At 41.1% G+C, this 16,759-nt stretch overlaps 1 protein-coding gene across 1 annotated transcript; it reads right to left on the bottom strand.

Moving 5' to 3' along the window:
- Positions 1 to 1,074: 1,074 nt before the first annotated feature.
- On the bottom strand, positions 1,075 to 16,682 carry ARV1 (ARV1 homolog, fatty acid homeostasis modulator). Its single transcript, XM_041748341.1, has 6 exons — positions 16,407 to 16,682; positions 10,217 to 10,336; positions 8,173 to 8,326; positions 5,093 to 5,317; positions 4,173 to 4,319; positions 1,075 to 1,763 (listed from the first exon to the last, which is right to left on the bottom strand). The coding sequence occupies exons 1-5, from the start codon at positions 16,608 to 16,610 to the stop codon at positions 4,177 to 4,179; spliced, it is 846 nt and encodes a 281-aa protein (XP_041604275.1). The 5' UTR covers positions 16,611 to 16,682; the 3' UTR covers positions 1,075 to 1,763; positions 4,173 to 4,176.
- Positions 16,683 to 16,759: the final 77 nt, after the last annotated feature.

Here is a 16,759-nt window from a genome sequence, read left to right as displayed (position 1 = left end):
ATTTGACTCTTGATGTCAGCTCAGGTCATGAACTCAGGGTTGTGAATTCAAGCCCTGCACTGGGCTCCACGCTGAATGTGGAGACTACTTAAAAAATAAACAAATAAAAATAAATTACAAAACCGGTGCTGTTTATCTTCACTTATCTGAGTTGCTGGGCAAAGATTAGAGAAGCTGTGATCAGCACATCATATTGTCATTTTTTCTAACACTTAATTCTTTTTGGTTGTATGCCTTTAAACCATGTTTTGCTCCCTCTTTCCATTTACTGGCTCTATCCTGTGGGTATTCTGCTATGTCATTCCAACTGGTTTTGTTTTTTATTTTGGATCCTGACATTGTATTGGCTTCATGATCCTTGTGATGTTAACAATTCCTGAGGCCCTTCATTATCCGACCTTACATGGCTTCCTGATTATCATTTTTAAAACTCCCAGTACCCAAACTCCATCCAGGTGTACAGAATACTCAGTTCCCTGCACACGTGTTACACCCTCTTCCCTCTAGGACTTGGCATGGGTGTGTGGTTTTCTCCCTCCAGGGACACTGGAAAGTTCCTTTCCTTTCCTCTTCCTTTCTGAGGACCTTCTGGACTTCTAAGACTGGAACAAGTGTTCCTACTCTGCATCTCCCTTGATTCCAATGTTACCCCTTAACAGCACTTATCACCCTACACTGCCATTACCCTCTCATGTTTGTAAATCTATTGTTGTCTGTAAACTTTTTTTAAAAGATTTATTTATTTATTTTAGGTGGGGGAGAAGGAGACAGAGGAGAGAGGGAAAGAGAGGAGAGAGCAAGTGAGTGTGGGAAAGAGGGGCAAAGGGAGAGAGAATCTCAAGTGGGCTCCACACCCAGCATGGATGGAGGCCAAAGTGGGGCTGGATCTCCTGAGATCATGACCTGAGCTGAAATCAAGAGTTGGATGCCCCACCAACTGAGCCACCCAAGTGCTCCACTGCTCCATAAACTTTAAGAAGGCCATTCACCACTGCGTCCATGCTGACACACATACTACGGGCTCAGTAATTCCTGCTGCATGAATAAGTGAATGAAATGGGGAGAGAGAAAAGGTGCTACGTATCAATTTATCCAGTATTGGCTTTATCGAGATAGAGTTTACCCCTATAAAGTAGACAATTCACTGGTTTTAGTTATTTATTTTTGGATCAGCCATTTCTAAAGAGTAACTCAGTCACAGGGGAAAATATTGAAGTTTATAAAAAATTTACAAAAGCTTAGTTTATTCTGACTTTATTAAGAGAAAAATGTTTCTGTTGTAAGAACATAAAATACTGTTTTAAATATATTTAGAGCCAATAACTTAACATTTAAATTAAAAAGATATAAGCATGTCAAAAGAATGAAACAAAGGTCTTATTATGTGCGAGTCTTGCATTCATGCTCTTCCCTCAGTTCAAATGCTTACCTGAAGGGGTCTACTTGCCGGAGTCTACACTTGCGGGGGGGTGGGGGGGGGTGGGGTGGGGGCACCTCACTCCCTAAGGCAGTGTCCCTGTGTCTGTTTCTGCCTGTGTCTGTGTGCATATATATGTGGTTTGGTGGTCTCTTATATGGGGGGTGGGGGGTGGGGTGTCATAGTGTTGGGGGTTTCCAATGCCATAACCATTGCTTTCTTTTTCAGGAAGTGTATCCAAATCTTTGCCTCATTTTGCTCAACACAAATGAGGAGCTTGCTTTGTACTTTATGTCTTCTCTTCTTCGGACGCAGTTGGTCATGCCACAAATAATAAAGAGTCCAACTGTGGATAATAAAAGAAGTATTTAGAGTGGCACATTCTGCTGAAAATCATTCAACAAATCCGTATTTGGGCAGGCCCTGTGCTATGGGAAATACGTATTTCCTCACGTATAACTTCCAGTCTCTTCTAGAACCAATCTGTTTACCAGGCTGGGGAGTCAGGGATAAACACACAGGATGTGAATATAAGACATAGACAATATAAAACACGAGGTAACATAAAGGAGCAGAATGGTTTTCAAATGGTTGTGACAGATGATTTTGTTCTCCTGGCCAGAAATTACAACTGATAACTCAACAACTAGAAGCACCTGTGGAAGTCGGGGCAAAGTGGTGCTGACACAGTCTAAGGAGAGCCTGGACATGTCCACTGTGGTGTTGAACTGGGCTCTGGGAGGCCAGTGGGAGTGAGTGCACAGACTCGAGGTTTTGGAAAGTTTTCCCTTCATGGAGAAACAAAGAGGACTGGCTGTGTGTGATGAGGTGGAGAACAGGCCACTCTAGGCCCTGGGGAGAGCATAAGACATATTTGGAAATGAAGAGAAGACCTTAGTAGAGGATGCGGATAGCAACATGACAGCAGAGAGGGAATTAGAACTGGGATATTGAGGCCCACAAGTAAGCAAAGAGAAAACTAAAAGACGTTCCTCAGAAAGAGACTAGAGACTAGAAACTCCTGTGTCGGCAGTAAGGCAGATGAAAAATTCGGAGGGATTCCAGAAGTGATGCTTTATGAAGATTTAGGTGGCACCAGTCTCTGGGCGGAAAGCTGTGCGGAGGCTGTTATAAACCTTTAGGCAGGAGACAAGAGCTGCCTGACGTCTGAGTGATAAGGAATGTTTCTAGAGAAAAGCATCAGGAAAGGATTGTGTTTGGGTGGGTAGAGGGGGGTGAAGTGGAGTTGGACTTCAGAGGTAACAGTACGGTCATGGCAGCACCGCCTGGAAGGCAGTGGAAGGGTGCAGTGCCTGGGCTGAGCTGGAAATGCTGGTCTGGGAGGCCTACGTCCTGGGAGAAAGGGTCCGTGCTGTGGCACTGCCATCACACTAAATGCGTGAACAGCAAGAGAGAAGAGGAGGACTGAGGACGAGTCAAACTAAATGACCTGACAGACCAGGCAGCCTGTTTTAGGAGAAGGGGCTCTGAGTTAGCTTCCAGAGCCAAGCTAAGGGAGGAGGACTCTAATGGAGAGCTGGCAACCAGCTTCCCTTTGAGTTTTAGGAGCATAGATTCAGGAGACTACAGGAGAAAGAATGTTTTATGAAGGAAGGTGGTGAAACAGGCTGGGACCAACAGTTCTAGAACAGATAGCTGTATGTGTACGTTTGCAAAGGGGAAGGAGCCACATAGTAGAGTGAATAATGAAGGTGCAGTGTCTGAAGACCTGGAAAGGAAGAGCAATGACCCAGCATTAGGGGAGCCTGAGGCCACAGGACCCACAGGGGGCCACAGGAGGTTCAGAGCTGGGCTGTTTCCCTGCTGCTTCTGTGCTTTCCTCCCCACCTGCACACCTCTGAGTCTGCTCCAGAAGTCTACAGCCAATACAGGAGTCTGACTGTGGCCCAGGAGTCTGACTGTGACCAGAGGGAGGAGGACACTTACAGGGAGGAAGATGAGCACAAGTCCAGGAGAGGAGGGAGGGAAGAAGGAAAGACAAAAGGATTTCTGGATTGAAAGAGGAAGGGAGTTCAAGGAATTTGTAAGGGGCTCAACTCTCAGCAAAGTGAAGGCAGACATGGGAGGAAGGAGCATGGAAAGTTCCAGAACAGTGTGATGGGAGGTTCATTGGAGGTGACCATGGAGGCAGAGGAGCAACACCGAGGTCTAGTTGAGGCTCTGCAGCTCTGGACTTGGGGAAAACAGATGCTGAGATTCACCCAAATGGCTCTAATAAGGCATTATTAGGCCTTTTACCTAAGGTAAAAGGGCAAGAAGCTGATGGTTTTAAGGGACTAATGGTGATGAATCCACAGCTGCCTACATGTGTAGGTATGGTTAAACGAGAGGCAAGTGGAAGTTGAGGTCAGGGGACTGGAGGTGAAAAGGCAGCCTAGAGCAGAGATGGTGGAGGGAGGCAGCAAAATGCCACGACTGGGGGGTGGAGGGTCCAGATGCCAAGGGAGCAGAGTTCAGAGTCTGAGGTCTCAGTACGAGTGGTGTGGAGTGCAGGTATTGGGGAGGTAGAGAACAGGGCCCCTAGAAGTAACACAACAGAGAGTGGATGTCCTTGAGGTGACAAAGAATGAAAGGGAAGGACCCTGAGATGTGCACTACAGTCCTTGCACGGGACGCAGGTGACCCAAAGGCAATCGGGTGGGGGGTGTGGCATGTAAGGGCATCTTATTTTACAATGACCTTTGTCTCCGAGAAGGATGCCTGTCTGAATGTGTGAACATTAAGAGGCTTTTACCTTTTCAAAAGTCTTGAGATTTATAGATGGCACAATCACTTCCCATATCCCATTCCATTCTCTGGAAGAGGTAGACCATGGTGCTTTCCATCAGTAAGCCACCCAAGATGGCCAGAAAGGAGAGCTTCCGGCTGATATTCAGGGTCACTGGAAAAGAAAGGTAGCTAATAAGTTCTTGAGAGTTTAATTAAGTGATATCAGCATGTAAGTTCTGTGGCATCATGAATGGAACTGTCTTATAAAGTTGTTTTTAGAGAGTCTCTATTTGTTCGTATTAGCCTGTGCTGATATCTTCTCCCATGGTTTCATCTCTAGAAAGAAACAAAGTGTGTTCTTATAACAAAAACACTAGGCTTCTCCTGAAATCAAGACACAGATTTCCATGGAGAAAATAAAAAATAAATTCTAAAGTTGTAAAGAGGTTAGCAGGAAAAAAAACCAGAGATTTCTCAGTTTTACAGCTTATAAGATGAGAAGCATTTGGATAAAAAGTACCAGGTTAGAGGCTCATTTAAAATAACCCTTCTCACAATGGATGGGAAAAATGAAGACCCCCAGGGCTGCTCATCCCTTTGTTGTAGAGCAGGTTCTGTGCTTCCTGGCTTGATAACTGGTAGGCCGGGTACATTTGGACAAGTCATTCACAAAGTGGAGGTAATAATGACTCCCCTACCAACCTTGCAAGATGGAGATAATGCACATGAAAGCATCCCAAAGACTAAAAAATAATATGTCATTACTTTGAGCAAATACGGACTCTGTGTTATGTATAAGGCACTAGAGAAATGTCAGGCATTGTTATTATTCTATGAAGAATTCCAGTGTTTTAACAGGGTTTATAAAACTGTGTTGGAGAAATAGGACTTTAGGCTTGTATGTGGGGTGAAAGCTGAAAAGACAAGAATAAAAGATAAACATACCTCTAATTGCCTGAAAATTTGATGTAAGGACAAATACTTTAATGAGTCGGAGGCACAGGGGCGTGTAGTCATGCTCCCAAATGACAGCTGGAATGAGCAAGAGCTTTCCATAGCTGGATAATAATAATGCTTTCAGCAGCAAAGTGAAGTTGGGTTTTTTTTTCGCTGTCATTGGTCGTTCTATCCACAGGAAAGTAAAAATGCCAATAAAAAAGGCAGTTTGTTCTAAGGAGGGAATGGAGAACAGAAATATGAATGTTGCTATCTAAACCATATCTCTCTAAAAACAAATAAACCACAATTCTGAAATACAACTTATTAGCTGTCTTCATGAGAACTGTTTCATCAAGATCAAATTTTCTTCCCCCCACCATTACCCCTCCTTCTTTTTAAGTAAATAAGTCCCGCCTGTTGTGTCAAATCCTGCTGGTGTGATTGCAGAAACATATTTCAGCAGTTCACTCATGAAGTATTTCATGGACCACTGTAGTCATCAGTTCTCTGAAGTTCTTTCTAGGAAGTAAGGTTCTATTTAAACATCTTCAATGTTTGAGATCTCCACAGAAAGATTAAAACAGGAGTAAAGAGGAGGTTTTTAAGTCTGAAAGATGGGACCCACCCTAAAAATTACACATGAAGGTGTTTTTCTTTGTTCATTCATCCACTATTTACTGAATGCCTATTATCTACACATTTTGAATCTTGTTAACAAAATTGGAAACTTCCTTACTCATTTTAACAAACCTTCTGAGTGCAATTCCTTAACCTTCCAGAAAGTATTCACAATCTGAGTCCAGACCAGAAGAAGCCACAGTTCCACTGGCTTCAAAGAAAAGAGCACAGTCTGTTCTGTTCCCATTAACTAGGAATTTAACATTTCTTTCAGCTGTGATATTATGTGTATTAAGATGGTTAGTCCTCTGATTACCCGACTGTGTATGTTTTGAGTGGTCTGTCCCAAATTCTATTTTTCCCCATAAGCTGTGTTATTCAGGTTTCTGCAGAACTAGGCTTTTTTCTGGAACTTCTATATCAAATTATAGGAGAGACAACTGTATTTTTCCTAAAATGTTGTATAACCAAATAGAGCCAAACTAAAAGGTTCCAAACATAGTTGATTAGAATCAGTAATTTTGGATGGCTGACCTACATGACATTTGATATATCCCTCAGGGAAGATATCCCATCTCCCTGCAAAATAACTCAAGGACTTGTCAATTGCAAGGATATGATTAAATAGGCAGATTTTAAAGTCTGGATTTGGACAAAAAAAGCAACAAAGACCTCCTTAACAATCTAGCAATAGTGGGCTGCCTCCTGTCACTGGAGATACTCAAAGCTAGATTATGTTGCAGAACTGAGAGGATTTCTCTCATGGGATAGAGGGTGGACTAGATAACCTCCACATCTTCCTAATTCAGAACTCAAGAGATGTATGCATCTGCACCAGCCCTCGGGCTCTGCACAATCTTTCCCAGGACAGATATCACGGAGCCTCTACTCCTGAGGCTTTCACTGATCAGATGGCTCGGCGGGACCTGCTACCTGCCTACAGGGTGCTGCATGGAGAAAAATCTGGGTAGGGATTCCAGAGAGCCACCTGTCTCAGTGGCAACACTAAACTGCTGCGGGACTTTGGGGAAGTCACTTGCCTTCCCCATGATCTGGGGGACTCCAGGATCATGCCCTGGGCCAAAGGCAGGTGCTAAACCACTGAGCCACCCAGGGATCCCCTCAAGGATGTTTTTAATATTATTATGTATATCTGGGAATTCTTAGTATATAAATTTTATTTACTAATTTTAAAAAAGATGTTATTTTTATGAAATCTCTACACCTAACATGGGGGGTTGAAGTCACAACCCTGAGATCAAAAGTCACTTGCTCTCCCGACTGAGCCAGCCAGGAGCTCCAGGATATAAATTTTAAAACCTTAGAACTGCATGAGAGGATGAAGGGAGTAAGAGCAGAAAGAGAAGAAAATGGGATAAAAGAAGACACAGTTCAGAAACATGACACTGCAGTTGACTGGAGGCTTGATATTACTATAGTAATATTTCCTTATCATCAAGGAGTTTTAGGGCAGCCCAGGTGGCTCAGCGGTTTGGCGCCGCCTTCAGCCCAGGCAGGGCCTGATCCTGGAGACCCAGGATCGAGTCCCACATCAGGCTCCCAGCATGGAGCCTGCTTGTCTCTCTGCCTCTCTCTCTCTCTCTCTCTCTCTCTCTCTCCCTCTGTGTGTGTCTCTCATGAACAAATAAAATCTTTTTTTTTTTTTTTTTTTTTAAAAAGGAGTTTTAGAAGCAGAGAAGCATGGAAGCCAGTAAGTAAGGAAATAGTCACATAAATCTGTACAATTCTGACCTAAGTCACAAACTGGAATTGTGAAGAAAAGCAATTCCTGGAACACCTGGGTGGCTCAGTGGTTGAGTGTCTGCCTTCTGCTCAGGGCGTGATCCCTCAGTCCTGGGATCGAGTCCCACTTTGGGCTCCCTGCATGAAGCCTGCTTCTCCCTCTGTCTCGGCCTGCCTCTCTCTCTGTGTCTCTCATGGATAAATAAATAAAAATCTTAAAAAAAAAAAAAAAAAAAGGAAAGAAAAGCAATTCCTGAACTTGAGGAATTTAGGGGCAGTAGCCACTTTCCCTGTATGAAGTCAGATAAATAAGTGTTCCCTCTTAAACAGATTGTATCAGTTCAACACAATTAGCACAATACATTGCATAATGTCTAACAATTATCAATCTGTTTTAAAAATGGGACCTAGGGAATCTTTAAATTATACAATCAAGAAATTAAATTGAGGAATTTTATCAACAATATTATATATACCTCAAAACACTAACTCTACTCTGCTAAATATAGTCATTTCCATAACACATGTGTGGTAACAAATAAAAAAGTAAGAAAGCAGACAATTTAGACACATTCACCTAGTAGGTTAGTGATAGAACTGAATATTTAGTCTCAAGTCTGGTATTAACCCCCTCTTCTTGCCAATGATTAAGACTACCCACCTTACCTCTAATCAGAATAGTAGTTACTAGTTAACTAAGAATAGAAAGCATAGCTTTTTCCTACCTAGAGAAGCAACTGCAAACATTCTATAGAAATCCCATTCCTTGGCATATCTGATGAAGTCATTAGGATCAGTGTTCTGGTTTGAATCTTGAAGCTGCCACCATCTCAGGTATGCTTCACAAAGCAAACAAAATATGCAGAGTTTTCCATGCATCTGGTGGGTCAAAAAGACAATGCCATGCATTGGGTAAAGAAACAATTATATGTAATACCAAATAGGCACAGATATAGCTAAGTATTTGTGGTTTTGAAGAACCTCCCATCTCATAGCTTTTTAAATTCAGAGCTGCCCAATTAAGTGTATAATTGTGTTGTCTGTATACCAGTGGTTCTTCATCAGCAATGTCCATCAGAATCACATGGGGGAGATTTTTCAGACTGCAAATGTCTAGGCCCCAATCCTGATTCAGAATCTTTGGAAGTAATCCTAGACATGCAATTTTGAAACAGTTTTGTGGGGAAGGAGGATTCTGATGTATACCCCTAGTTAAGAATCACTGCTTCAAATAGTAGTTCACTCGTCTCTATATTTTCAACATCTGTCCTATACACAGAACCAAGCACAGAATTTATGTGACTCATGGATAGGTGGAAGCAGCAATAAGAATAGAATTAACCTGAAGATTCTATCATACCTCACAGGAAACTATTAGTCTGAACACAAATTTTTAAAAAAGGGCCCTATGCCTGATGAGTATAAATTAATATATCAAAGAGCAATTAAAAGGTAGAAAATCCATTGCAAGTTCTAAAGAGTCTGAAATTTTGGCAAAAATAGAAAGTACCAGGCAATAAGAGTTGGCTTTTTATTTATTTATTTAAATTTTTATTTCGTTATTTTTAAGTAGGCTCCATGCCCAGTGTGGAGCCCAATGTGGGGCTCAAACTTGCGACCTGGAGATTGAGACATGAGCTGAGATCAAGAGTCAGATGCTTAACTGAGCCACCCAGGAATCCTAAGAATTGGCTTTTTTTTTTTTTTTTTTTTTTTTTGGAGAAGAATTGGCTTTTAAAAACACATTACTTTAATGGGGCACCTGGGTAGCTTAGTCAGTTGGGCGTCAGACTCTTGATTTTGGCTCAGGTCATGATTTCAGGGTCCTGGGATCTGAGCCCTGCATCAGGCTCTGCACTCAATGTGCTCGGTTTGCAGCATGCTGGAGATTATCTCCTTCTTCCCCCCTCTCTAACCCCTCGCCCCCAGCGCACACATGCATATACTTTCTTTCTCAAATAAATAAATACAACCTTTTTAAAAATTTTTTCTTAAAATTACTCCATGGGTTGAACTTTCTATATCAATAGAAAGTGGGGAAAAGAAAGTGTGTGCAAATGCAATGTAGCCCAGGAATAGGTATCAGTGTGGACTTCTGAGAGGTTCTTCTAGTTGGCACACTGGTTCTTCCTGGCTCCACTCTGGAATTACCCAGGGAGTTTTAAGAAATACTAATACCTGAAACCATCCCCAAAGATTCTGATTTAACTGATTTTGGGTGAGGCCTCGGCTTGGAAGGATGAACTGCCACCCCTCCCTCTCTCCCAGGTGATTCTAATGTATACCAAAGTTTGGGAATCAATGCTCTAGCAATTTAAAAACTGCCCTGGTTATATGACTTAAGGGTGGAGGGAAGGAATTTCCTTAGTAGAATATGAAATGCAATAAACTGTTTAAAAATATTTCTCTTTTAAAGTTTGCTTACTTCCTCTCAGTATAATTCTCTCCCTACTTTGATATATTTAAGTTTATTGTTAGAAATAATTGGTGTCTTTTTCAAAAGGTAGCCTACTAAAAGGCAATACAGATTATGGTTTGTCAGTTTCCTTCTAGTTAGCATATTCATGAATACTCACTAAACATTGTGTACCTGTTTATCAATGTATGTTATTTCTAGAAACTTCCAGACTTGTTGGGATAAAAGACCCATCCTCATTAGAATTTCTTTTAAAATAACGTTCATTAATTCTGCTCAAAATTATTATTCTTTAAAAATGTAAAAGCATCAAAAAGTGAAATTAGAAAATAAAAAAAATTATGACAACTTACGTTTATTTTAGTATTGAAAAGAATATGCCTGTAGGCCTGGGCTTTGCATAAAATAGCATTAATCAAGATGATAACAGGATCATACTCGATATACTTGTCTACAGGTTTCTGGCAGGATTTCTGAAATAATGTGAGATTGTATTAGAACAAGCAAATTCATACATTCTGAAATCTTAAAGGATTTCAAACTAGAGAGTCTATTTTGAACTTGTATAGCAATAAGGACATTATCAGCATTTACTTAAGTTAACTTCTCAGATACAAAATGTTTACCTATAGAAGCCCTGGTTTCAGAAATGACTATCATCTTCTAGGCTAGAGATAGTAATCTCTTAATCTCATATGTAAGAAGCTAAAAAGATATTTGATTTAAAGACTGATTTTAGGTAGGAAAGTATCCCAGAAAATCCTACTTTCAATTTGTAGGAATTGTTATAAAATAAATAAATAAAAAATGAATAAAGTACTTTCATTGAGAAATTGTTCCCTGTTGGCTGGATGGCCAATTTTGTGGTTCTTGAAATGTGATCTGGAGAAAGGGTTTGAGAAAAGTAACCCTATGCCCAGAGTTTCTGAGAGCTAAAAGCAGGTAAGGAGTGTAGCACAATGTCAACAATCTGGGGGTGGCAGATACCTAGAGAAGCTTGTTTTTTTTTTTTTTTTCCTTCAATAACATCCAGACTATGGAAAGAAAATGTCTTTCTCTGTGACAGTGAAGACACTGGAGGATCCTGAGCTGTACATAAGGACGTGGGTTGGTCAGCTTGGTTCTAGGCTAGCGAAGTAAGACTTTTGGGTTCTCAGTGACTCCTATGAAATTGTCTTTTTTTTTTTTTTTTTGGACACATGTGATTACAATGTTATCAAATGGAACATATAAACACAGGTGTACAGGAACAAGCTCATCAGAAATGTGACATTTGAAACAGTTTTGGTTACAAAAGTTGCATCAAGGCTACTATTCTAATGGCTACAATTCAAACATAAACATTTTGAAATTTTGAGAAGATAAAATGGAAATAGAAGTGATAGATATGCAAACGTACTGGGATGGCCTAAAACTACATCAAAATGCTAGGAAAAAAATGAAGTGTGCTGAAAAAATATTAACCCTGCACTCCAAATGTAAAGAAAAAAATCACTTCCAACTTAAAGTGTTTCTCCATTCATGTCATCTACAAGAAATGGGTATGTTTTTGAGTCATCAAGTGAACCAATGAAGGGAGATGTGCTATTATCTCAAATTTAAATCCACCTAATGAAGCTGAGGCATAAGAGGTTAATAATTTTGCAGTTTCTCAGCTGAGTGAAGAGTAAACAGGGTATAAACAGAAACAGAAGCCACAGAATCAGAAACCCCACACATGATAAAGAGCTGTTTTCTGGACACCTCCCTGTGCTACCTGTGTGGAAAAACACTTCCTCTCTACAAACAACACTGCAACACTAGAGATGCTGCTTCATTGTAAAATGAAGCTGCTGGCTGGTCAAGGGTCTTTTCTCTGTCCTTTAAAAGTTCCCTAAAACCCATCTCATGACACTGCAAGTCTACGCCAGGATTTAGGCAATTTTTAGAAGGAAGTAGGCAGGAACTAGCACCGGGAGACACGGCAGGCCATATTTTCCCCTGCAATCACTTGTCTGACAAATATGTTTGGAGTGGCTACAACATTCATTAGAACAGCTCTCTTTGCTTAGCCGTTTGTTTGGACCAGGCACTTTCAAGGTGTTAGATTCACTCTGAGACATAAGTCTCTATCCTTCAGGACCTTATAATTTAGAAGAGGAAGGTGAGTAAGCCTGCTACTGTAAGCGGCAGCTTATATCACCCTGTATAATGGAATGAACACAGAACACAGGGTGACACGAACCTAAATAGAAGTGGCTTCTGGCCTCATGTGCTATGTTACCTGCAATGCCCATATTCCCCTTCCTAGCATTCTGAGTATTTTATAAACATTGAGAATTCATTAGAGTCTGCTGGTTCCCTACCAGTTTCAGGCTAATTTTTCCTTGTTCTTCTTCTATTATTCACTTTTTCCTTGAGTGCTTCTTTCACCTTAAATGTAAGGAGGGAAACCATATACAAATGTAGTAAAACATTTTAGTGGCAGATGACAACATTTAGATATGTTTTCTGATTTTGGCAAAATTGTTCCACTTACTAGACAAATATCCTGAAAGAGAAAGTTGTCCTCTAAGAAATCCCTACAGCACGGGTACCATGTATACCCCAGAAACTCCTAACTTCTACCACCTTTATCTCACCATGGATATAGATTACTTACTGCTGTTATGTTCTTCAGTTCTCTAGTGAATCCTATCTCTTTTAGAATATAAACTGGCCAATATTTTGTGGATGTTCTTGCTGTTTCTTCCTCCCCATTATCTCTAGGGCTATCCCCTTCCCCACTCATTCTCAAACCTGTTTCATTTTAGCTCTACAATAAGCAAAACACATATCTTGAAAGTGGAACCCCCTACATTTTAAAATCCTAAAGGGCAGGACAGTGTCTTATTCATCTTTGCATCCAGCATCTAAGGGTAGAAGCTGAATACTGTAGTATATGAACAGACTTGAAGTTTAGGAGAATCTCAAGGGAGTCTTGATTTGTTATCATTGTGAATTTATCAAATATGAGCATATAAAATAGTCTAGGCAGTACAGGATATCAAAAGTACTATATCTTTACACGTAATTATACTAAACTATTTAAAGCTGGACGAGAAGGAGTGGCTAAAAGCAAAGGACATACTTCCATTAGATGGAGAAAAATTAGGGAAACACAGAGGGGCAAGTGGGAAGGAATGGCAATGGAAAAACAGGAAGAGCAAAGAGAAAGAGAAGGGAGATTCGCTGAGAAATACAGGGAGGAGATCAGGCTGAGTGTACTGCTGACTCCAAATACACCAGCTAAGAGACAATGTATGAGTTACCAGCTTATAGAAACTTTGGCTATTTTTTCAAACATAAAGCCTGATGTCTATAAACTTTTTACTTTTTACTCTCATCACTTGGGAGAACCTTCATAAAATTATTTTACAATTTAATTTTCTTTTTTAGATTTATTTACAATTTAATTTTCTGAGTCTAGCATCAACTAAATGATTTTACCTAACTAATGCCACTATGCATATTAGTATGTGTTATCATGATAAAAATGAGGATATTACACACTCAATGTCATCAGGGAATGTCTGTATACAATAATGTACTGTTGCACCCTTCAATATTCCAAACAGAATTCTAGAGAAGCCAGCTCCGATGATTAGAAGGATTTTGCTAAATGCCAATGATTTAAAAAAATAAAGATTCATTTATATCATTAAAGACCACTAACTAAACTGCAGAGACAGTTACAGCTTTATTCACAGTTATGTGATTGTCATCTCTAATACTGATCATTGAATTGGGCCAGTCCAGAAGTCATTATTTTTAGATGCCATATATTTTTACTGTTCTCTCCCTTGTACCAGGTTGGCCAAGGACATGACCATTTAAAAACCTAAGAATGGTTCATTCATCCAGCAAATATTTATTGTGTACTTACTATGTGTCAGGCATGTCTTGGGTGAGCCAGCTATATTAACAAATAAATTATACATACTCTTTGTCCTTGTATGGCTTATATTCCAGTGGGGGGGGGGGAGACAGGTAATAAATAACAAATAAGCCAACTGTAAAGACTATTCAAAGATGACAGGTGCTATGGGAAAGATGCAGCAGGGAGAGGTGATACGGTGGTACACCAGACTAAGTAGGGGGAATCATTAATAGGGTGGTCAGAGTAGGCCTCTCTGAGATGTTAAAAATAAAAATAATTGAAGGAAGTGAGGGAGGAATTAACCATTTAGACACAGTGCAAAAGTCCTAAGGAAGGAAACTGGTTTAAGAACTATCAGGAGGCAATGGAATTGCAGTAGAGTAAGGGAAAAGTAGCAGGAGACTACACGGGCCTTACAGCCAGTGCAACTCTGAGTGAGATGGAAAATCACTGGAAGGTTTGGGAAAGCAAATGACATAATCTAACTTACATTTTAAAAGCTACAGTTTGGCTACTGTGTAAGGAGGCTGAAGAGGTGCAGGGGTGACATAGTTTAAGAATTAGGATAATAATCCAAGTGAGACATGATGACAGCATGAATCATGGTTGTAGAGGTGGCGGAAAGCAGTGGATTCGGAACATAATCTGAAGACAGGGCTGACAAAATCTGTCAAGCAAACAAGGAATGTGGAAGAGGAATCAAGTATAACTCCAAGGTATTTTGGACAGGAACTAAAATAGTAAAGTTACCATTAACTGTGAAAGTTAGATGTAACTATAAAAATCCAATTGGAGAGATCAGGTAGGTAGCTGGATACTTGTGTCTGGAGTTGAAGGAACAGGTTCAGGCTAGAGGTTTAAATTTGGGAACTGCCAACGGTTTAGATGGAATTTAAAGCCATGAACCAGAATGAGCTCTTCAAAGGAGAGTGTGTAGACAGACAGAGGCCCAAGAACTGAGACTTAGGGTACTCCATGTCTAAGAGGTTGAGGCAGGTGAGGCAGTACCAGAAATGAGATTGAGAATAGCCAGTAAGATAAAACCAGAAGAGTCTGGTGTCCTGGCAAACGCACACAGTGTTTCCAGAGGGAAGTAGTAAGGTCAAATGCTGCTGACAGTTCACTGAGAATGGACTATGGGATTTAGCAAAGTAGACGTCAGTGATCATGATCTTAAGAACAGTTTCTAGTGAAATGGCGGGTGGGGAGAAAGCGTGTCTGAAGTTGATTCAAGAGAAAGTAGGAAAGGAAATAAGTACAAATCTCTCTCTCTTTCTTTTTTTCTTTTTCTTTTTTTTCAAATATCTCTTAAAGGACGTTGCTGTCAAAGGGAAGGGAAATGAGGAGGAGCTAAAGGAGCCAGTGAGATGAAGAATGTGTGTTTTTTTTTAATTTAAAGAAAGACTTAGTACATATACTGGTGGGAATGATCCAGAGGAGAGCAGAAGAGTATTGCTGCAGGGATGTCCCTAAGCAAATGGAAAAGGATGGGTGGGATCTAGTTGCACAAGGGCACACTGATTTTAGATTTGTGGACAGCTCATCCATTCTAACAGGAGGGAAGGAAGACAGAGTGTATGATAACAGGTGGTAGTACTAGGTTTCTGTGTTTGCAAAGCTTACGGAAGTTCTCTTTCTCTCTCTTGTTTTTTAGCAAAGCAGGGTATGGGAAACCTGAGAGGTTTGTCAGGATGGTTCATCGGATTGGGAACATGAACAGATTAGTAAAATGTAACTGATGGCCAGATGGCATCAAGGGCTACATGAGGTTAGTGGTCATGAATTTAGATGTTTTTTCCTCAGTTGAAGTATAGCTGCAAGGGTGAGGAGACAGATCAGACAGTATGTGGGATTTAATCAGAGTTGAAATTTTGCCAAGCGAGGGAAACCACTTGAGAGAGGAACAGTGATTATGTCAGTTGACAACAGATTAAATAGGTACACATTCATGCTTTGTCTACTCTCATATATTATTACAGGCCACGTTTTTCTCACGAAGAACATTATTAGAAAATCATCAGGAGGTCAGAAATGGGACAAAAACGGATTGACTGCCTATTACGCGGCAGGTTCTTTGCTAATGCCTCCAGAAGAACCTCCAACTTTGGGACCTTTTAAATATTAAATTATTCTCTTTAGACTACGAACGTATTGAAAGCAACATTTTTACTTCATCATTTTTGGGTTTCGTATCACCAAACGTCAAGCTTAGTGCTCTGCACACAACACATACTGTGGATTCAATAACCACAAAGGATGAAACCTGAAATTCAGGAAAATTTGATGCAGGTTATGGACCATAAGGATGACAATGTTTATCTATGAAAGGGAGAATGTCTAAGACCTAAAAAGCCCGGGCGTGAACTCCAACGTCAACATAATCTTCGAGGATCCGTTCGCAGCGTTAAGTCTCACCAGCACACCGCTGTGGGATGGTGAGTTATCACTACAGGTAGCCAAGTAAAAGCTCCACTGATCCCGGGCAGGTATGCCAAGCATCGAGCTGAGGACTATATGGGAGGGCCCTGAGACTCGTTGATTTTTACTGTCCTAAAAAGAGGCTATATAGATCCCATCACCTCTCACGGTCCCCAGATCCCGCAGCGCCATTTTCTGCCCAAGGACACCCCACTCTGACAACTCACGCAGATGGTGATCTTCAGCACTCCGTGGTTATAGTCTCGGTACAACTCCTTGGCCTCCTGGTTGCATTCGATGCACCTGTACTGGCAGGGCGCCGAGGCAGCAGTAGGCGCTGCTGTAACCCCTTCCGCATGCCCCTTGCCCGCGGCCACCCCTTCTGGGCTCCCCTTGCCTGGCCGTAGCCCACTCCGCCCACCCGTGCCCATTTCCACGCAACTGCACCCGAGAACTTCCGATTCAGTGGCGGGGTGGGTGCGTGGGGGCGGCGGGGAACGTCAGAGATCAGACCGGAAAGCCCGTCCCCTGCGGTGCTTGCTGGGATTCGTAGTCTCAGTCCCAGAGAGGGAGCTGGCGG

This window comes from Vulpes lagopus, chromosome 3 (genome assembly GCF_018345385.1).
Source record: "Vulpes lagopus strain Blue_001 chromosome 3, ASM1834538v1, whole genome shotgun sequence".
Classification (NCBI taxonomy): Eukaryota; Metazoa; Chordata; class Mammalia; order Carnivora; family Canidae; genus Vulpes; species Vulpes lagopus.
The sequence above is the reverse complement of the archived record's forward strand: the minus strand, read 5'-3'. Positions and strand labels throughout refer to the sequence as shown.